A 22789-nucleotide genomic window follows, 5' to 3' on the forward strand; every position below is an offset into this window, starting at 1 on the left:
GTATGGTATGGTATAGTGTCATGTCGTGTCGTGTCGTGTTGTGTTGTGTAGTATAGGATTGTATAGTACAGTATAGTGTCGTGTTGTGTAGTATAGTATTGTATCGCATTGTAAAATAGTACAATATAGTACAGTATATTACAGTATAGTACAGTATATTACAGTATAGTACAGTACAGTACAATACAGTACAGGACAGGACAAGACAGGACAGGACAGTATAGTATAGTATAGTATAGTATAGGATAGGATTGTATAGGATTATATGGTATCGTACAATATAGTATAGTATAGGATAGGATTGTATAGGATTCTATGGTAACGTACATTTTTTTTGTAGGAAATCTGTGGTAAATGGTGTTAGTTTGCTACAAATTTACGACAAATTTAACATTTTTATTTTTAAAATTATTTATTTTGTCAATTTTTATAAATAACAAATGGAAAATTGGTATTTAATAAATCAACCTTTAACCAGTTGGTAAATAATAATCCAACCTACAGAATTGGTATATAATAATCCTACCTATCAACCTGTTGGTACTCAATGAACTTCCGTTAATTTTTTTTAGAGAAAAATGCTCGGATAGTCCCTGTGGTTTCGCCTTTTTTCACCTTTAGTCCCTAACTTTCTAAAACTACCTAAATAGTCCCCAACTTTTCATTTTTTGTTCCCGGATAGTCCCTAGGTCTAACTTCTGTTTGTTTTCTCTGTTAAGAGGGTGTGAAATGACAAAAATACCCTTTCCTTAAAAAGGCCAAAACACAGGGACTATATGGGCATCTTCTTCATTTTTATTTGTAAAACCCCACCACCAATACAAACAATCAGTAATGGACAAAACTGTAAATAAACACTCAAAACCCTTTTAACAACAACCTACAAAAACAAAACCAATACAAACAATCAGTACAAAACAAAGAACAAACCAATTGGGGCTTTGAAGGGCGAGCAGGACTGTTAGGTGGAACAGAAACCCCAACTGGGAGCCTTTCTTTACGCCATTTAGAGTAAGCAAGATGAGAAAGTTTCGATTTTTTTAATGGGTCTGACGTTTGCAAGGCCATAGCACCCATGATGTAGATGTAGATGTAGTGAAGTGCAGTTGTTAGGGTGAAATTAGGGTTTAGGGGTGTGATCTGTAATGGAAAATCGGGGAAGATGAAGTGTTCGTGAAAAGGATTGATTGGTTAATTTCTGCATTTGATTTGGTGGAGAGTGATTGTGGCGGTGATGGTGGAGGGTGGAGGAGGGTGATGGTGAGTGGAGGTTGAAGATGAAGTGTGGTGGTGGGGTTTTACAAATAAAAATGAAGAAGATGCCCGGATAGTCCCTGTGGTTTGGCCTTTTTAAGGAAAGGGTATTTTTGTCATTTCACACCCTCTTAACAGAGAAAACAAACTGAAGTTAGACCCAGGGACTATCCGGGAACAAAAAATGAAAAGTTGAGGACTATTTAGGTAATTTTAGAAAGTTAGGGACTAAAGGTGAAAAAAGACGAAACCACAGGGACTATCCAAGCATTTTTCTCTTTTTTTTAACTGAAGTTAGTTTTTAAGTTTTATTTATTACAAAAACAGTCCCTATAGTTGTAATTTACTAGTTTTAACTATTTTATAAACCTCAAATCGAGGAAAAGGAGGATTTTCAAGTGTTTTTTTTTGTTTCATAAAATAGTTAAAACTAGTAAATTACAACTATAGGGACTGTTTTGTAATAAATAAAACTTAAAAACTAACTTCAGTTAAAAAAAATTAACGGAAGTTCATTGAGTACCAACATGTTGATAGGTAGGATTATTATATACCAATTCTGTAGGTTGGATTATTATTTACCAACTAGTTAAAGGTTGGTTTATTAAATACCAATTTTCCATAACAAATAAATAATGGTTTTTGTAGGAAATTTGTAGCAAGTGGGAGTAGTTTGCTACAAATTTTTGACAAATCTAACACTTTATTTTTTAAAATTATTTATTTTTCTAAAATTGATAAATAACAAATAAAGTAACTTTTTTTTTGTAGGAAAGCTGTGGTAAATGGTGTTAGTTTGCTGCAAATTTACGACAAATTTATCATTTTTATTTTAAAATTATTTATTTTTTTAACATTTATAAATAACAAATGAATAATGGTTTTTGTAGGAAATCTGTAGCAAGTGGGATGGTGTTAGTTTTTTTTGTAGGAAATCTGTGGTAAATGGTGTTAGTTTGCTACAAATTTACGACAAATTTAACATTTTTATTTTTAAAATTATTTATTTTGTCAATTTTTATAAATAACAAATAAATAATGGTTTTTGTAGGAAATCTGTAGCAAGTGGGAGTGTTTGCTACAAATTTTTGACAAATCTAACACTTATTTTTTAAAATTATTTATTTTTCTAAAATTGATAAATAACAAATAAAGTAACTTTTTTTGTAGGAAAGCTGTGGTAAATGGTGTTAGTTTGCTACAAATTTACAACAAATTTATCATTTTTATTTTTAAAATTATTTATTTTTTAACATTTATAAGTAACAAATGAATAATGTTTTTTGTAGGAAATCTGTAGCAAGTGGGATTAGTTTGCTACAAATTTTTGACAAATCTAACATTTATTTTTTTAAATTATTTATTTTTCTAAAATTGATAAATAACAAATAAAGTAACTTTTTTTTGTAGGAAATCTGTGGTAAATGGTGTTAGTTTGCTACATATTTACGACAAATTTAACATCTTTATTTTTAAAATTATTTATTTTGTTAAAATTTATAAATAAAAAATAATAACGGTTTTTGTACGAAATTTGTAGCAAGTGGGATTAGTTTGCTACAAATTTTTTACAACTTTAACATTTATTTTTTTTATTAATTTTTTTCTAAATTGATAAGTAACAAATAAATTAACTTTTTTTGTAGGAAATCTGTAGTAAATGGTGTTAGTTTGCTACAAATTTTCGACAAATTTGACATTTTATTTTATAAAATTTTTTATTTTTTCTAAAATTGATAAATAAAAAATAAATTAACTTTGTTTGTAGGAAATCTGTAGTAAATGGTATTAGTTTGCTACAAATTTTCGACAAACTTGACATTTTATTTTAAAATTATTTATTTTTCTAAAAATGAATAATTACCAATAAATTAACTTCTTTTTTTTGTAGGAAATCCGTAGCAACTAATGTCAATTTGCTACGAATTTCCTACAAATTAAATTTTTTTTATTAAATTATTTACTTTTCAAAAATTAAGAAATGAAAAATAGATTAACTTTTTTTTGTCGAAAATATGTAGCAAACGGTATCAATTTGTTACAACTTTCCGACAAATTTTCAAATTTTGTTATTTTTATTATTTTTCTGTTGTAGTTACAAATTATAAAAACTTTTAATTTATTTTGTCTGAATTTTGTCGAAAAACTAATAAATGTTGTGACGAAATTGCTACAAATGTTTGTTGTGTGGAAATTTTGTTGGAAAATTGTAAAAATGTTTTGGGTTTTTTTTGGTTTTCTTTTTTGTTAGAAAACTGTAGAAAATTTGTAACAAAATTTGAGTTGTGGGAAATTTGTGGGAAACTTTTGTAGGAAAATATGTAGTTTTCTAGTAGTGTGTAATTCTAGTTTGTTTGTTTTAATCACTAGTCGATCTTCATCTTAATTGTTTCAATCTCAAATTTCCAACATTAAATAAATGCATTTAGTTTAACTTCATTCCAAAAATTACTCCATTCAATTGTACAAAACCAAAGGGGAAGTCACTTAAAAAGTATATGTTTAACATGCAGGGAAAAACAAAATTCAATCAGATATAATTGCAGCAATTATAGGTATGATTGGTGTTTTGTCGTCATTGCGGCCATATGTCATTTGTTCTTACTCAAGAAATGGTTTCGTCCTAACACAAGTATTGATTTAAAGGATGAAACTGGTAAGTATATAATATTTTCATTTTATTAATATTAGACTGGGAAAAATATATTACAAGAAGGTTTTCTAATTTATTTACAATTTCTATATTTGGATATAGATGGAAATGAAATTATAAATGAGGAATCTTTACAAATCGAATTGGGAAAAATTGAGGAAGCCACAAACAGTTTCTCAATAAAGAATAAAGTAGGTGAAGGTGGGTTTGGTGTAGTATACAAGGTAGGAAATTGTGTATACACTTAATTTTTTTTTTTTTTTTGAGTAAAAGATTTTAAATCTACCAATCGATTATATTAATCAATGGCATACACTTGACAGGGAATTCTTGCTTATGGGCAACAAATTGCTGTGAAGAGGTTATCCAAAGGGTCCAAACAAGGCTCATTGGAGTTCAAGAATGAGGTTGTATTACTAGCCAAACTTCAACACAGAAATCTCGTCAGACTTTTGGGATTTTGCCTTCATGCTGAGGAGAAGATCCTGATTTATGAATATGTTGCCAACCATAGTCTTGACTTCTTTCTATTTGGTTAGCCACGAAACTATATAAATTAGTACATAACATTTCTGAATTTTTTGCAGAAATAGGTGATTTGAGCTGCAAAAGAGTGCTTCTAGGTGGGCAACAATTTTCTTTTCAAATCTAGGTAAGTAGCATAATGAAACAGCGACCTTCAAGTAAGTTTCTGTCCAAAAGCTGCAACCTTCATGAAGATCGCTGTTTGAAACAGCTATGTTCCTGAAGATCGCTGTTTCAAACAGCTACCTTAATAAAGTCGCTGAATGGTACTGCCATGTTAAAGAAGATCGCTGAATGAAAGAGCAATCTTAAAGAAGATCGCTGAATGAAAGTGCAATCTTAAAGAAGATCGCTGAATGAATGTGCAATATTAAAGAAGATCGGTTCCTGATCCACCCACGCGATAAACGATCTCAACGCTTTAATGTTATAGCGTTTAATATCAACTCCATCTATTTTCACAGATCCCACTACAGGATCATAAAATCTCTGAATCATTCCAATAATCGTTGACTTTCCAGATCCACTTATTCCAACAAGTGCTGCAACTTCTCCAGCTTCAATCTTCAAACTCAAACCTTTAAGAACCATCTTTTTAGGCCTTGTTAAGTAGACAAATTCCACCTGTTTTAGTTCTATCTGCCCATAAATCCTTTTTGGGTTGATTATATGGTTTAACGGGCCGGTTTCCATCTTTCCTTCTCTTTGTAGAACCGGAAAAAAACGATTTTAAAGCACGTGTTCCCACAGAGATATCTCCAGTCATGCTTCCCGCTTCAGCAATTAGTATCCCTGCTGTTACGACAACATAAAATGTCTGAAACAAATGCTTGTAACTGATATCACCATTGTACAAAAGCTTCCCGCCATACCAGTATAGCACAGCCATATTTATATTTGTTAGAAATTGTCGAGTGAATAACGCCATTCCTGCATATAACGGTTGCTTTTTGCTCTCTTTCTTCGGGCCTGTTTTTGTATCTTCGTATAATCTCATAACCTTATTTTGAGAATAGTACGCGGTAATCGTTCGGTGATTACTAACCGCTTCACTGGCTTTTTAATACATTGCAGATTCATTCAGCGATCTTCTTTAAGATTGCAGATTCATTCAGCGATCTCTTATAAGATTGCTCTTTCATTCAGCGATATTCAGGAACATAGCTGTTTGAAACAGCGACTTTATTAAGGTAGCTGTTTGAAACAGCGATCTTCAGGAACATAGCTGTTTCAAACAGCGATCTTCAGGAATGTTGCAGCTTTTGCAGCTTTTGGACAGAAACTTAGTTGAAGGTCGTTGTTTCATTATGCTACTTACCTAGATTTGAAAAGAAAATTGTTGGCCACCTAGAAGCACTCTTTTGCAGCTCAAATCACCTATTTCTGCAAAAAATTCAACATTTCACAAGCAGTGGCGGATTCAGGAACTTCTTTCAGTTGGTTCGTTTTAGTAGATTCTCACTATTTTTTTTCAAACCGAGTGGGTTCATGTGAACCCACAAAATAAGGCTGGATCCGCCACTGTTTACAAGTCTATCTTTGTTGAAGATATTTATCCATGTTTTGTCAAATATCGAGTGGCTCACTCTATCCACTCATTTATTCTTCAAGTTTGGAATACTTTAAATATCTTTATACAAATCTCTTTCTTTGGAATTCACGTTGTTTAATGTCTAGGTCAAGCAAATAATGTGAAATTGGATTGGCCAACACATTATAGAATAATTGGAGGAATTGCTAGAGGGATGTTGTACCTACATGAAGATTCTAGATTGAGAATTATTCATCGAGATCTCAAAACTAGCAACATATTGTTAGATGAAGAATTGAATCCAAAAATTTCAGATTTTGGCATTGCAAGGATTGTTTGCGGAAGTCAAAATCAGGCATTGACAAATAGAATTGTTGGAACGTTGTAAGTTGCCTAACCTTATGATACAACCAGGCCCCTACCAAGAATCCTAGAAAATCTAGGGCCCCCAAAATATATTTTTTTTAGAAAAAAAATATTTAGAATAGCTTAAACAATATAAAAAACATTAAGAGTTCATATATATATATATATATATATATATATATATAAACCTTAAAACATTATTTATGTTTTCTTTTACTCAGGGGCGGTTCTTAGAAGGGTTGTGGCAGGGCTACGACCCGGGCAAGTTTTTCTGCTGTAGTGCTAAATTTCCGTATTTCGATCGAAATTTTTTATATACACTATGTTTGGCCCGGGCTTGCCGGGACTTTTTTTGATGCCCGTGTATTTCGGCCCTGGCACGTTCAACGGGCAAGATCCGCCACTACTTTTACTTTCGGATCCCCGGGGAAGGTCATGGATACAACTATTTAATATTCTATTATTTAATATTCTATTATTTAATATTCTATGATAAACTTAGTTAATTTCTGCAGTGTTTGTAATTTTTTACCACATTTGAATATTGTGTTATATATCAATGAGTATTCTTAAGGTTACAACTGAGAATAAATATAAAGAAATATAGTTAAATACAATTTTCTACTAACAAAAGAAATAGGGTGTGCCTATTGGCACACTAAAGTGCCTATTGGCACACCAAACCCAAGCAAAATTAGGGTTTATCTACGTGGTCAATACGCAGCGTATAGGGTTAACCCTCTATGCTGCGTATTGACCTATACGCTGCGTATATAAACCATGGATCTCAGTGCCTAATAACCAATCATTGCATAGAAAACAAGGTTTATATACGCTGCGTATAAGTCTCTAAGCAGCGTATATAAACCATCTGAAATTTTGGGGTCATTTTGGTAGGTTTGAAGCATCAGTTTTTCACAAAGTTTATATACGCTGCGTAGAGACCTATATGCAGCATATATAAAGGTCTGAAAATGTCCTTTATACCCTTGTGATGAGGCTATACGAAGCTAAACACAAGGGTAGTGTGTCATTTTCGTCTCATACGCTGCGTAGGGATCTATACGCAGCGTATATAAAGCTCAATTTTTTGTATTTTTTTGTGTATTTCTTTGTTTATTTATAAAAAAAAGAAACTTATTTATAAAAAACAATATTATTGGTAATACAAATATAAATTATAAATATTAAAAATAATACAAATATTATGAATTATAAAAATTAAAAATAATACAAATATTATGAATTATAAAAATTAAAAATAATACAAACTTTATGAACTATAAAAATAAAAAATAATACAAATATTATGAATTACAAGACCTATAGAGAACTTATACGAGACTTACACTATACTCTATACGATACGATACGATATAACACCCGTATAGGCCTATAGGCGTGGTTTAGGTCGCGTATTGACCTCGTATAAGCCTATAAGTGTGATATCGTATCGTATAGGTGTGGTTTAGGTCTCGTATTGACCTCGTACTGGCCTATAGGTGTGGTTTAGGTCCCGTATAGGCCTATACGGAACCTGAACCACACCTATAGGTCTATACGGGACCTAAAACACACCCATAGGCCTATACGGGACATATATACACCTATAGACCTATACGAGTGTTATATCGTATCGTATAGTAGCGTATCGTGTTGCATCGTATCGTATAGTGTATAGTATAAGTCTCGTATAGGTTCCATGTAGGTCTTGTATACGCCTATAGGCCTACACGGGACCTAAACCACACCTATCGGCCTATACGAGACATATATACACCTATAGACCTATACGGGTGTTATATCGTATCGCATAGTAGCGTATCGTGTTGCACCATATCGTATAGTGTATAGTATAAGTCTCGTATACGTTCCATGTAGGTATTGTATATGCCTATAGGCCTAGACGGGACGTAAACCACATCTATAGGCCTATACGGGACATATATACACCTATAGACCTATACGGGTGTTATATCGTATCGTATAGTAGTGTATCATGTTGCATCATATCGTATAGTGTATAGTATAAGTCTCGTATACGTTCCATGTAGGTCTTGTATATGCCTATAGGCCTACACGGGACCTAAACCACATCTATAGGCCTATACAGGACATATATACACCTATAGACCTTTACGGTTGTTATATTGTTGGTCCCCTTTGACGGCCCTGTTAGAACGGTGCAACTTTCTTCAGTCGTTGTGACGGGTGTTTGTGAAGTATATAAATATTCAAAAGAGTAAAAAATATAGACAGTGAGAGCGATATATCTTCAATAATTAATTCTTATTAATCAAAGAAGAAGGGGTCGATCCGAGAATAAACTCGAATCTAAATGTCACCCCCTGTCCAAATCAGGGGGTAAACTCTCATGAAAACTCTATATGAAATATTACAATAAAAAGGCACACATAATTCCTACCAAGGAATTATGTATTTATAGAGATTTCTATGATTCTATCTCAAATGTGATTGGTTGTTGGTATGTGTGCCCATCCACTTGCATGTGCCTTATCTTTTATTCACCAACGTGTCTTTCTTTCTGTTGAAACCTTCCATTTGAGATATATATTTTCTAATGAAAAAGCTAGAGATTCCTTTTTAGGAAAAAGGAATCTTTTTCCTTTTCTGATGAATGCTTACCAAAAAGAAAGATTCTTTATTTTTTTTCTTTCTGATGATGGCTTTTTCTAAAAGAAAATTCCTTTTTCTTTTTGTTATGGTAGCATTTCATAGAAAATATATTATGTGTTAATAAGGTATATTATCTTACAATTCTTTGACTTTTTATCTTGTAAACACCATAATGTTTCGCTAATACTTTGAAGTCTTGTAATCTTTGCCGAGATCTTTAATCAAAGAATTTAGAAGCTTCATAATTTTTTCTTTCTCGGTCTTCATATTTAGAGCTTCTAGGACGGTTCGTCGGTCGGTTCATGTTGACGAAATTATTTCTAAGTACTTAAACTATTTTTAACAACAAATACAATAAAGTTGCCTAACAGTCACCCCCTATTTGTTGTTAAAAATACAAACAATGCACTTATACTTAGAAAAAACAAATAAACTTTCTGAAGAAGTATCTTTCTTTTCCTCTTAGCACGTTATCATGTAGGCAACTTTTTAGTGATATTCGTTGACTGTATCTTCATTGGCTTGAAAGTTTATTTGGCAAACGTCCGACTTTTTATGGATGATCATCTGATTATATTTCTTTTGTTGTTATAATTCTTCACCTCGATTTATACTTTCACCTAAATGTAAGCAATATATCTTGTATCACTAGGATATAAGTATCTTCTATCCAATATAGGATAAGTGTTTAGGCTGTCGATTGATGAGGCTTCAAAAAATAACGAATAATGCAAGCCAAAAATAATGATCTTGAACCGTCGATTTTTTTTTCTTTTTTTTTCGGATCAGAAAATCTGATGAATCTGATGAAATTTCTGATAAAACCGAAAAAAACGTTTTTTTTTAACAGAATTTCTGATATTTTCTGATCAATCTGATCACATTTCTGATAAAATAATCAGATAATAAAATCTGATAAAAGTTTTTTTTAACAGAATTTCTGATATTTTCTGATTAATCTGATCACATTTCTGATAAAATAATCAGAAAATCTGATAAAAGTTTTTTTTTCTTTTTTTTTTAACAGAATTTCTGATGGAATCTGATCAATCTGATGACATTTCTGATAAAATAATCAGAAAATCTGAAAAAAAAAAGTTTTTTTTTAATAGAAAATCTGACGAACGCATCAGAAACAGAAAATCTGGCGAACGCATCAGAAAATTCGATTTTTTTTTTTTAAGATGAGAGGGAATAAGTAAGGAAAAGAGATATTATTTACACATATTTTTCCGGTAGAAGCCTAAGTACATGTTCTTTTCTTCAAGGAATATTTTGTGAAAACTTTTTAAAAGATAATAAATATGATGTTGGTGCACTTGTGTCTGTACTTTGTCTGTATTCGGTCTGTATATAAACGATGTTCTAAGTCTGTAAGTTGACCAAGTCAACCATCCTCCGGTTTGACTTGGTCAAACAGTTAGAAAGTAGTTGTCTGTCTCGAAGGATAGCTCCTCGAAGGATACTGTTGATCCTTCGAGGTTCTCGAAAGATATGCTTCGATTGTTAGACCTCGAAGGATCATCCTTCGAGGTGATTGCTGATCATTCGAACATATTGTCATCGATAGATGATCCTTCGGACTATCTATCGGATCCTTCGGACATGACCTGCTGTGTTTGGGTATATATACCCATGCATTGTGTTGAGTTCAGTAGTGAGACAGATAGACAGATAGAACACACACATCCGAGAGATAGCTTTGAGAGCATTCTGTCCGAAACTCACACACACACTTTGAGAGTTTACAAGTTAGGTTTGTAAACATTGTGCTTGTAACCGAAACCTTCATTTGCATTAATACAAGTTGTGTTAATCGGTGAACCCGTGTGTGTTGTGTTTATACTTGCTTAATCCCGGTTTGCTTGCTAGCTTGGATTCCGCACTCGCTAGTGGGTTAGTATAACAAGGTTTGAGGTTCGTCATCCTCCGACAAAAAGGGACCTACAAGTGGTATCAGAGCTTGGCTCTTTACCTTGTTTAAAACCGGGTTATTCAAGTTCTTGGTGTGTGTTTGAACACTTGGTTTAACACCCGTTTTTGGTTGGTTTTTCTACACTTTTAAACTGGAAAACGTGTTTTAAACTTACCGGGAGTGTTCATAAGTGGGTTGGGTAACTTAAAACTTGTTTTTGAGTGTGTTGGTAATTTCCGGCCATATCTCCGGTCAATATTCCGGTGACCGGTTCTGGATAAGGTTATCTATTTTGGGTAAAGTTTTCAAAGTTGGTGGGAAAGTACATCTGACCATATCCTTTCTGCCGAAAGTTGACTTACCAACCCATCACCTTTTCACCAACCTATCACATCAACGTCAGTTGTGTCAGAGGGTCTCGAAAGATATCTTTCGACATCGAAAGACCATCTTTCGATCAAGGAAGGCTCGAAAGATCATCATCCTTCGACCCATCCTTCGAAGTCTGAAACATATCTTTCGACCAAAGGAATCTTTTCGAAAGACAGTTATACGAAAGATAAGGATTTATCTCGAAAGATAAGGATCTTTCAAGTGTGAATCTTTCGAAGCCATTGCTCGAAAGTCAACAGTGATCTTTCGAACACTGTTGATCATTCGAACAATTGTGATCTTTCGAATATCTTTCGAGTCTGGTCTGTTTATTGTTAACAGGTTTCTGTTTTACAGATCGTTCGAACTAGTGGATCTTTCGAATCAGGATCCTTCGGCTGTGTGTGATCTTTCGGGTGGCTATTATCTTCCGAGACATTGATATAGTATTCATTTTTCTGATCAAAAATGAATCCAGCATGGGGTAATCCGTCAACTGCAGAGAGCAGTACGTTTTCTGCAAGATCCAGTGTGCCATGCAATTCTGATATGTATTTTGGAACTTCCAGTACTTCGTTTGCAAGACCCGTTCCACACGCTCCATTAAAAACGGAGTACGTCACAATCACAGATTGTTTTGGCAATCCAAAACAAGTTCCTGTAAAGCCAGCTCCCACCACAGACATGTATGGAAATCCATTACCCCCAGTTGCCGTGCAACATCATTATTCTACTGTAGAATCGTCATTTCTTAATCCCAAGAACAGTAGTCAGACAAAAACGGCGTTGTATGCTGAAATTGTCAAAGATGTCAGCAAGGGTGGATCCTCGGGGAATAATAACAGTTCTGAACATGTTAGAAGTTCAGATGAAGATGTTTCAACTTCAGTTGAGGGTGATACAACTTCAAGTTCAAGTGAGGATGGATCTGAATGTGAATCATCAAGGGAGATTGTTGATTCTGATGCAGAAAGGCCAACACCTGAGAGTAATTCCAGTCAGGTATGTGTTGATGAACCAACTCCTGTAGATTGTGATAATTGTGCTAGATTAAAGGCAAACATGTCTGAGTTGCAAGGCAAACATGATGCTTTACAAGCTAGTTTGTTTGACTTGCAAGACAAACATGTTTCATTGAATGCCAAGTGGTGTGAATTGCAAAGCAAACACGAAGCTTTGCAAGAGAAATATGATGTGACATTTATCCACAACCAGAAGTTGACCGTGGATCTTTCAAAATGCACAGAAGCCAATATGTTTTATGAAAACCATGAAAAAGAATTTAAGTCAATGATTGAGACGTTAAAGAAAGATAAAACTGAATTGACTAAAATGGTTTCCAGAAAACAAACGGAAATTAATTTGTATATCTCACGTCTTGAGACAATGCAAAAAGAAATGGTCTGTGTAAAAACGGAAAGTGAGGCAATCCAACTCAAGCTAGATAGCTATTTGAGTTCTAGCTATGTGTTGGATCACATCATTGACGTTCAGAAAGAAAAACGGGATGTCACATGCATAGGATATAAGAAATGTCCACCACCTGTGAGACACAATTATGATGCCATGCCTGATGAGGAGGATAGAGTGTTCTTCGAACCATCTGTTCCTCTTGATGTGAAGGAGTTTGCAGCAGGACTCGGATACCAGAAAGAAGTATCCTCAGATTCAAATGTGTCAGCAGATACATCTGTAACTGCTGAACAGAAACAGGATCCTCCAGTTGAGGTTGAGGATGCTGATTCTTCTGATGATGAATCTGATGATGCTGTTCCAGCAAAGTCTGATGCGGAAATCAGAGATGGGGACATACCTCTCGAGAATTACATTCTATGTGATCCTCCTGCAAAACCCGCTAAGACTGTTGCAATCGAGTCCTCGTCTGCAAAAGAGTCGGAGGGTGTGAACTTGCTGTACACTCTCGTTGGTGATGATAAAATCTACTCTAACAAAGATTTTCCTATTAAAAATGTTAATCAATCTTTAATAAGTAAAGTCTTTGAAGATTCGACAAGTAAGTTTTTGGGAAAGACAGGACCACGTGTTACAGTTACACAGTGTCCTCCTATTCCAAAGGCCGAAATTCGGAAACAATTTGGAAATAAGAAATTACCAACAGAGAAGAGGCAGCCAAATCATATCGAACCTAAAGGAAAGGCACCGACTCAGGGTCAGAAGAAACAGACCCAAAAGAAAAACAAGAATGTGAACTTTGTGAAATCTAAGGGAACAGACAAAATTGAAACTTATGAGAACAAATCTAACTTAGATTTTGTTAAACAAGCAACAGTTTTGAAAAGAAATGATCCAAACTGTTCAAAACCTAGTACCTCGGGATCACAAAGTTCATCATCATCGGTAAGACGAACGCATGATGCTTCGGGGATTGTTGAACGAAGATATTGTTTTGAATGTGGTACACTTGGACACATAATTCGAAATTGTCCATATCTTCATAAGTTGAAAGCAAAGATTGATGATCTCCGTGAACAAAATCATGCCGCCCAAGAGAAGAGAATAGAAAAGACAAACAGGGCGAAAATCGGAAGATAAACCTTGTGAAATCAAGAGGGACTGATAAAATTGATACTTTCAAAAACAAATCCAAAAAGGATTCTGTTAAACAAAGTAAAATTTTGAAAAGAAACAGTCAAAACAACTATACACAACAAACAAACGGTTGTGATGTAGGACCAAGTACCTCTAGATCACGAAGTTCGTCATCCAGCTATTATGATACTCCGAGGTTTGTTGAGCGGAGATCATGCTTTGAATGCTGTGAGTATGGGCACATCATTAAGAATTGTCCATATCTCACCAAGAGAAAGACAAAAATTGATGCCCCCCATGGTAACAATTACCATAAAAGATCTGTTTCACCAAAACAGGACCCTCGTCTTGTTAAACAACGAGCAAAGAAACAGAAAAAGAAACAAAGAAAAGAAGTTGAAAAGATTTTAAAACCGGAGATTATTCAAACAAAATCTGTTAAATCGGATGTTAAACATGAAAAACAGAAAGAGATTTGGATACCAAAACCGGTAACTGTTTCAGGGGGAGCTACATCAATTCCGAATCATCGGGAAATGGATGTTACAATTCTCGATGATGACGGACGACCCAAGTCTGTGAAGGCTTGGGTCCCACTCTCCAACTAATCTCTGAATGAGTGTGCAGGAAGTTCCAGGAGGAACTATTGATAGTCTTAGGATTGTTGATAGTGGAATGTCCTTGCACAAGATAGGCGACAGAAGAAATTGTTGCCTTTGATGGAGAGAGAGGAAAGAAAAGGAAAATGTGGCTGAATGAAGTTGCAAAATTCGACCAAATGAAGAACGTGCCAAAAATTTGGTCATTCTGGTTTTTGATCGGGTCCTCAGGAACGAATGAAGTGAAATGTGTGCCGATGCCTTTGCATGGATTGAACATCCGCACACCATTTCTGAAAGAGAAAGTCAAGACCTTCGCTGGTACAATGTGGAAGACCAGCCGGACCCGGAGGTTTATGACTTTATTGCTGTCAAGAGACTTTTCAGTAGTTGCAAATTCGACCTTGAAGTCCACACCGGGTGGATATCCAGTTGGGAGAGTGCTTAGATTCCTTGCAATGCACGGAACAGTTGCAGGATACGCCTCAAAATTCTTAATCTCTCCTATACTTGTCGATATTTAAGCTACTTTGTGAATTATTATTATCTCGAACAGCACTCTTTGACCTGACACGTTGATCTCGGATATCACCTCACACGTGATTGTTTCAATATGAAACTCATCAATGTTGTCATGGTCCGCACCGCTTACCGACATGCCAACTCACTTTTCCAAAATTTGTTAAATCTTTTCTGATAAAACTTAATTTTGGTAAACGACATTAAGGTCAAGCACAAAAGTAAACCAACATCGGAAAATCATTTTTGTAAATATCTTTGTGTGTTTTTAAATTTATCTTAGTTTATTGATTTTAGGGGGAGTAAATCCAAAATCTGAAAATCCAAAAACATCGAAAAACAAAAGAAAAACAAAAATGAGTTTCCCGGCGAGCAAAAGAGAAAATGATAGTACATCAGTGGTCTATCCAAACCTCTTTAAACATTAAATGAAAAACGATAAGCAGCTCTATATAAGATGTATCGGTAGGCTCACAATCATTTTAAAGTGTGCAGGGTGATATAAATCTTAATCGACTGAAGACCAGGTGGGAACCATTCATTGGCATATGGTCTTAGTACCGAAATTTCGTTTGATAGATTGCCGAGGTTCTGAGATATTCGGTCTTTATGCTGCTTATCATCTGGGTATCATGGTTGTATCTTTTACCGAAAAATAACGGGGACCCAAGTCTAGATCTTCCATGATACTATACATACGTGTACATATTACATACTGCATTCGACCTCAATAAGTGATAAACAATCACATGTCCATATCAAATAAGTGATAAAATATCACATTTATCCGGGTGTCAAGTTCGTCTCTCTGCTGTACGGAAGTACTGACCTGTTCACGGACTTGCACCTGTGCCCTCATGCATACGAAAATCAAGTTCCTCATCAATAAGTGATTATATCACATAGGGCTTGTTTTCAAATCAAAATAAGTGAGTATCTCACATTTTATACGGTCAAACAGATGATAATCGGTATACTCACCGGTAAGATGAACTCTCGTGCATACCTTGATACGGGAATGTGTCGTGATGTGGATGAACACCGGTCGGTAAGTATAAATCATACATTAACGTATCCTCTAAACATGATTACATCTGATAAGTTGAGCTTAAGTGGACAACAATACCGATAATTGTTATAGGATGCTTATCTTAATGTTAACTAACTGAACAACAAGAGTGTTTTGGCATGACCGTACACTGATATGATTCTCTTACCCTCGAAACTCGCAAAAAGAATGTCTGTAAATATTTATGTACTGCTTAACTTTTATTGTTTTTCTTTTAAACAGTTTCGTCGTTTGGTGCATATCAGCACGACATTAGCGGTGATGTCGTTTGATAACACTCAAAGGATTTTAAATTGTTGTCTTTTAATTTCAAAAATACCAAAAAGATTTTAGGCGTGTTTTAATATAAACTTTATAAAAGCCAAAAAGATTTTCTTTCTACTTTATTTTCGATCGTACGATGTTGGAGCTCGAGTCTTCGTTACCTGAAACCTGAACGAAAACCGAATTGACTAAATCTTCATAAACGGTCGAAATTTGCAAGTTTTGAAAGTTAAAGGCTAAAATTGACAAATTTATTAAACTTTCAAACTGTCGGACGGTGTTTGTTTGTGACATGGTCATGAGTGTGTCATTTGTTTATGATTAACTATATTCCAAGCAGTTGTTCTCATTACGCGTTTAGATTTCTTGCATGTGCAGATTCTAAAGGCTAGGAGAACATGGTCGATGACAAAGCTTTGGAATGAAGACGCAACATGAAGGCACTCAAACGATGAAGATGATCGAGTTGCCGCTGGCCATCATCAACACCACAAGGATCTCACTTCATAAAGATAAAGTATTTCACGAGCATAACTCAAGGGGGAGCTTATGTTAAGGGGGAGTTTGTCAACACACTTCCTACATGATACGGGTAGTTTGTTGATACACTCTCTGCTTTCAAGACGTGAAGACTTTGAAGATCCTCCGACATTGAAGACTTGAAAGGACATCAGAGTTTTGAAAACTCGAAGACCAAAGACCATCGAAGTTCGAGACGAGTCTACAACTATAGAAGATAAAGACAAAGCTACAGCCAAGGGGGAGTTTGTTGATGCACTTGTGTCTGTACTTTGTCTGTATTCGGTCTGTATATAAACGATGTTCTAAGTCTGTAAGTTGACCAAGTCAACCATCCTCCGGATTGACTTGGTCAAACAGTTAGAAAGTAGTTGTCTGTCTCGAAGGATAGCTCCTCGAAGGATATTGTTGATCCTTCGAGGTACTCGAAAGATATGCTTCGATTGTTAGACCTCGAAGGATCATCCTTCGAGGTCATTGCTGATCATTCGAACATCATGTCATCGATAGATGATCCTTCGGACCATCTATCGGATCCTTCGGACAAGACCTGCTGTGTATGGGTATAAATACCCATGCATTGTGTTGAGTTCCGAAGACTTGTTAGAGACACACAGACAGAAAGATACCGAGAGATAGAGAGTTTCTTGAGAGCATTCTGTCCGGAACTCACACACACACTTTGAGAGTTTACATGTTAGATTTGTAAACATTGTGCTTGTAACCGAAACCTTCATTTGCATTAATACAAGTTGTGTTAATCGGTGAACCCGTGTGTGTTTGTTCTTTTACTTGTCTCATCCCGGTTTGCTTGCTAGCTTGGATTCCGCACTCGCTAGTGGGTTAGTATAACAAGGTTTGAGGTTCGTCATCCTCCGACAAAAAGGGACCTACATATGAGTATGTTTTCTAAAGTTTCACACAGTTTTTTTTTTTAATCTCTCATTATCATTCCTTTTTTTTTTTTTGAAGATTAACTAACCAGAATTTGGAGTTATTTCATTAAATAAGATACGAACAAACTTTCTTTTATCAGAAACTCTCTTTTTAGATGTCAAAAATTTTCTTTCTGATAAACTAAAGTTCATTTATCTTTGTTTAACTCACTTTTTGTGTTTTTTTATATCCTTTTTCTACACCTCTTTTTATACAAAAAAAAAATACTAAGGGTGTAAGGAGTGGTTAAACACTTTGGAGTGTCAAACCAAAAAACCGATCAATCAGAGTGCGCCATGTCAATCAGTCAAAAGTGTTTAAACTTTTGTGAAAAGTGTTGGCAATGGTTTAGACACTTGGTGAAGTGGTAAACTAATTTTTTTTAAAAAAAAGGAAAAAGTTGTGATTAGTTGAGATAGGAATGGACCCCACCCACAATACCCTCTCTCTTTCTCAATCACTTTCCCCGCATCGGCAAGGCATCCCCGATTCTTGAGTTGTTCGGCAACGGCAAAACCTTGGCGGCGGTGTTTGCCGATCGGCAAAAAGGTTTGCCGAGGTTTGCCGCGTCCCACTCCGCACACCCTAATAGAGATAATAAAGATAATAGTAATAAAAGCAATAGTAATGAAAGTAACAGAAAAAAAATAATAGCTCTACTACATGCTTTATTTTTTTTTGGATCTGCAAAAAAAAAAAATTCTTTTTACCTTTAACAGATCAAGAATATACGTCTCTCTTACAGGAGCAAGGGATCTTGGAAATAACTTATCCAATCTGCTCTGATACCACTTGTTGGTCCCCTTTGACGGCCCTGTTAGAGCGGTGCAACTTTCTTCAGTCGTTGAGACGGGTGTTTGTGAAGTATATAACTATTCAAAAGAGTAAAAAATATAGACAGTGAGAGTGATATATCTTCAATAATTAATTCTTATTAATCAAAGAAGAAGGGGTCGATCCGAGAATAAACTCGAATCTAAATGTCACACCCTGGGCCAAACCCGGGGTAAACTCTCATGAAAACTCTATATGAAATATTACAATAAAAAGGCACACATAATTCCTACGAAGGAATTATGTATTTATAGAGATTTCAATGATTCTATCTCAAATGTGATTGGTTGTTGGTATGTGTGCCCATCCACTTGCATGTGCCTTATCTTTTATTCACCAACTTGTCTTTCTTTCTGTTGAAACCTTCCATTTGAGATATACATTTTCTAATGAAAAAGCTAGAGATTCTTTTTTAGGAAAAAGGAATCTTTTTCCTTTTCTGATGAATGCTTACCAAAAATAAAAGTTCTTTTTTTTTTCTTTCTGATGATGGCTTTTTCTAAAAGAAAATTCCTTTTTCTTTTTGTTATGGTAGAATTTCATAGAAAAATATATTATGTGTTAATAAGATATATTATCTTATTAACACAATTCTTTGACTCTTTATCTTGTAAACACCATAATGTTTCGCTAATACTTTGAAGTCTTGTAATCTTTGTCGAGATCTTTAATCAAAGAATTTAGAAGCTTCATAATTTTTTCTTTCTCGGTCTTCATATTTAGAGCTTCTTGGACGGTTCGTCGGTCGGTTCGTGTTGACGAAATTATTTCTAAGTACTTAAACTATTTTTAACAACAAATACAATAAAGTTGCCTAACATATATCGTATCGTATAGTAGCGTATCGTGTTGCATCGTACGGTATAGTGTATAGTATAAGTCTCGTATAGGTTCCATGTAGATCTTGCATATGCCTATAGGCCTACACGGGACCTAAACCACACCTATAGGCCTATACGGGACATATATACACCTATAGAACTATACGGGTGTTATATCGTATCGTATAGTAGCGTATCGTGTTGCTTCGTATTTTATAGTGTATAGTATAAATCTCGTATAGGTGATGTATATGCCTATAGGCCTATACGGGATATGTACTACGCTATACGATACGATATCACACTTATAGGCTTATACGAGGTCAATATGTGACATATACTACGCTATACGATACAATATCACACTTATAGGCTTATACGAGGCCGGTTCGTGACCTATACTACACCTATACGATTCGATATAACCTTTATAAAAAAAACCTTCATATACGCTGTGTATAGGTCTATACGCAGCGTATATAAAGAGTCAAAAAAGACCATTTAGCCCTTCATTTGGGGCTATATGAAGCCAAATGCAAGGGTAAAAATGTCTTTTGACCCTTTATATACGCTGCGTATGGGTCTATACACAGTGTATAGTGGGAAAGACCATTTTACCCCTGCATTTGGGGCTATACGCAGCCATATACAAGGGTAAAATTGTCTTTTTGACACTTTATATACGCTGCGTGTAGGTCTATACGCAGCGTATATAAAGGGTAATTTTTATTTTTAACCACAAACTTGTGGTAAATATATACTTTTTGACCCTTTATATACGTTGCGTATAGGCCTATATGCAGCGTATATAAAGGGTGAATTTAAAAAAAAAAACATTTTTAAGTATCGTATCGTATAGTATAAGTCTCGTATAAACCTCGTATAAGTCTCATATATGTCTTGTATCTGCCTATAGGCCTATACGTGACCTATACTATAGTGTCGTATCGTATTGTATCGTATCGTATCGTATAGTGTGTACAGTATAAGTCTAAGTCTGGTATAGGTTCCATGTAGGTCTTGTATATGCCTATACGCCTACACGGGACCTAAACCACACCTATAGTCCTATACGGGACATATATACACCTATAGACCTATACGGGTATTATATCGTATCATATAGTAGCGTATCGTGTTGCATCGTATTGTATAGTGTAGTAGCGTATAGGTTCCATGTAGGTCTTGTATAGGTTCTATGTAGGTCTTGTATACACCTATAGTCCTACACGGGACCTAAACCACACCTATAGGCCTATACGGGACATATATACACCTATAGACCTATACGGGTGTTATATCGTATCGTATAGTAGCGTATCGTGTTGCATCGTATCGTATAGTGTATAGTATAAGTCTCGTATATGTGATGTATATGCCTATAGGCCTACACGGGACCTCAACCACACCTATAGGCCTATACGGGACATATATACACCTATCGACCTATACGGGTGTTATATCGTATCGTATAGTAGCGTATCGTGTTGCATCGTATCGTATAGTGTAGTAGCGTATCGTGTTGCATCGTATCGTATAATATATTTGTATTATTTACCAATAATATTGTTTTTTTTATAAATAATTTTCATTTTTAATCTTTATAATTCATAATAGTTGTATTATTTTTAATTTTTATAATTTATATTTGTATTATTTACCAATAATATTGTTTTTTATAAATAATTTTCTTTTTTAATATTTATAATTAATAGTAGTTGTATTATTTTTAATTTTTATAATTTATATTTGTATTATTTACCAATAATATTGTTTTTTATAAATAATTTTCTTTTTTAATTCTTATAATTAATAGTAGTTGTATTATTTTTAATTTTTATAATTTATATTTGTGTTATTTACCAATAATATTGTTTTTTTATAAATAATTTTCTTTTTTAATTTTTATAATTCATAATAGTTGTATTTTTTTAATTTTTGTAATTTATATTTGTATTATTTTCCAATAATGTTGTTTTTTTATAAATAATTTTCTTTTTTTTTTTATAAATAAACAAAGGAATACATAAAAAAATACAAAAATTGAGTTTTATATACGCTGCGTATAGGTCCATACGCAACGTATATAAACCCTTGTTTTCTATGCAATGATTGCTGAGATGGCTCTGAAATCCATGGTTTATATACGCTGAGTATAGGTCTATACGCATCGTATATGGTTAACCCTATACGCTGCGTATAGACGTATACGCAGCGTAGGTAAACCTAAGTGTGCTGATAGGCAAACAAGGTGTGTAGATAGTTAGGGCCAAGAAATAACCATAACACCTACATAACATGTAAATGACAATTTTATCACTTTTATAAGTCTATCTCTGACATTTTTTTATTATTCTAACATTCAACTTTGCATTTGTGAGTGGGTACATGTCACCCGAGTATGCAATGCATGGTCACTTCTCCGTGAAATCCGATGTGTACAGTTTTGGTGTACTGGTTCTTGAGATTATTAGTGGAAAAAGAAACACTCATTTCTTTGAATCTGGTTACACGGACCTTCTATGCTATGTAAGTACACCCATTTCCGTGATATGCAAAATGTCATATGGTCTAGTTTGTTAACTTAATATTGAATATACCCTTTAGGCCTGGAGTAAATTGAAGAGTGGAGAAATACTCGAGATACTAGACTCAAGTATGGTTGATATTCACTCAGAAATTGAAGTGTTACGTTGTATCAGTATCGCCTTATTGTGTGTTCAAGAGGATGCTGAATTAAGGCCTTCAATGGCTTCTGTAGTCCCCATGCTTAATAGTTCCTTGATTGCGTTACCTGTCCCTCAAAAGCCTCCTTTTGTATCAGGGAAAAGAGTTGGATCTACAACATCGTCAGAGCTACCAGAATCAGATGTTTGGCCTACTGATGCTTCACTTATTACTGATGTGCATCCTCGATAACAAAGCTATCAAACAATATAAGATAAGTGTAACACGTATTGTATATTTGAAAGTCATGGGTAATGTTGGAGAAGTATTAATTGGTTATAATAGAACATTATTAGCTTTTGCTGATCAAAAAGGCGATCACGCTTTTAGAACACTTTATGATTCTTTCAACTCTACAATGTTTAATAGATGATCACACTGATATATATATATATTTTTTTAAATACCTGATCCACTTTATAGTTTATTATTTTGTTTAACATAGCTATTAAAATTATAAAAAAAATATAAATTAATTGGTTCATTTGGTTTGGCCCAAAATTTGGTTTCGTGTCCCTGAAGTCTAAAATTATTAAAAAAAATGTAAATTAATTGGTTACATTCAATCCCTCAGTTTTTTTTTTTTTTTTTTTGGTTATTATTAGCACATTGATGTTGACATATGGTCCCTCTGGTTAGGTCTCTATCATGTTTGCAACATAGTTTTACGTCAGCTTGTCACGCAAGAGGCTTAAGAC

At 34.4% G+C, this 22789-nt stretch overlaps 1 protein-coding gene across 1 annotated transcript; it reads left to right on the forward strand.

Moving 5' to 3' along the window:
- The first annotated feature begins 2039 nt into the window (after positions 1-2039).
- LOC110918958 (cysteine-rich receptor-like protein kinase 10) lies at positions 2040-22462 on the forward strand. The gene is made up of 8 exons (XM_035988130.1): positions 2040-2044; positions 2145-2195; positions 3768-3910; positions 4010-4131; positions 4231-4441; positions 6110-6347; positions 21746-21893; positions 21972-22462. The coding sequence occupies exons 1-8, from the start codon at positions 2040-2042 to the stop codon at positions 22281-22283; spliced, it is 1230 nt and encodes a 409-aa protein (XP_035844023.1). The 3' UTR covers positions 22284-22462.
- Positions 22463-22789: the final 327 nt, after the last annotated feature.

The sequence above is a fragment of the Helianthus annuus genome, chromosome 1 (assembly GCF_002127325.2).
Source record: "Helianthus annuus cultivar XRQ/B chromosome 1, HanXRQr2.0-SUNRISE, whole genome shotgun sequence".
In the NCBI taxonomy this organism is placed as follows: Eukaryota; Viridiplantae; Streptophyta; class Magnoliopsida; order Asterales; family Asteraceae; genus Helianthus; species Helianthus annuus.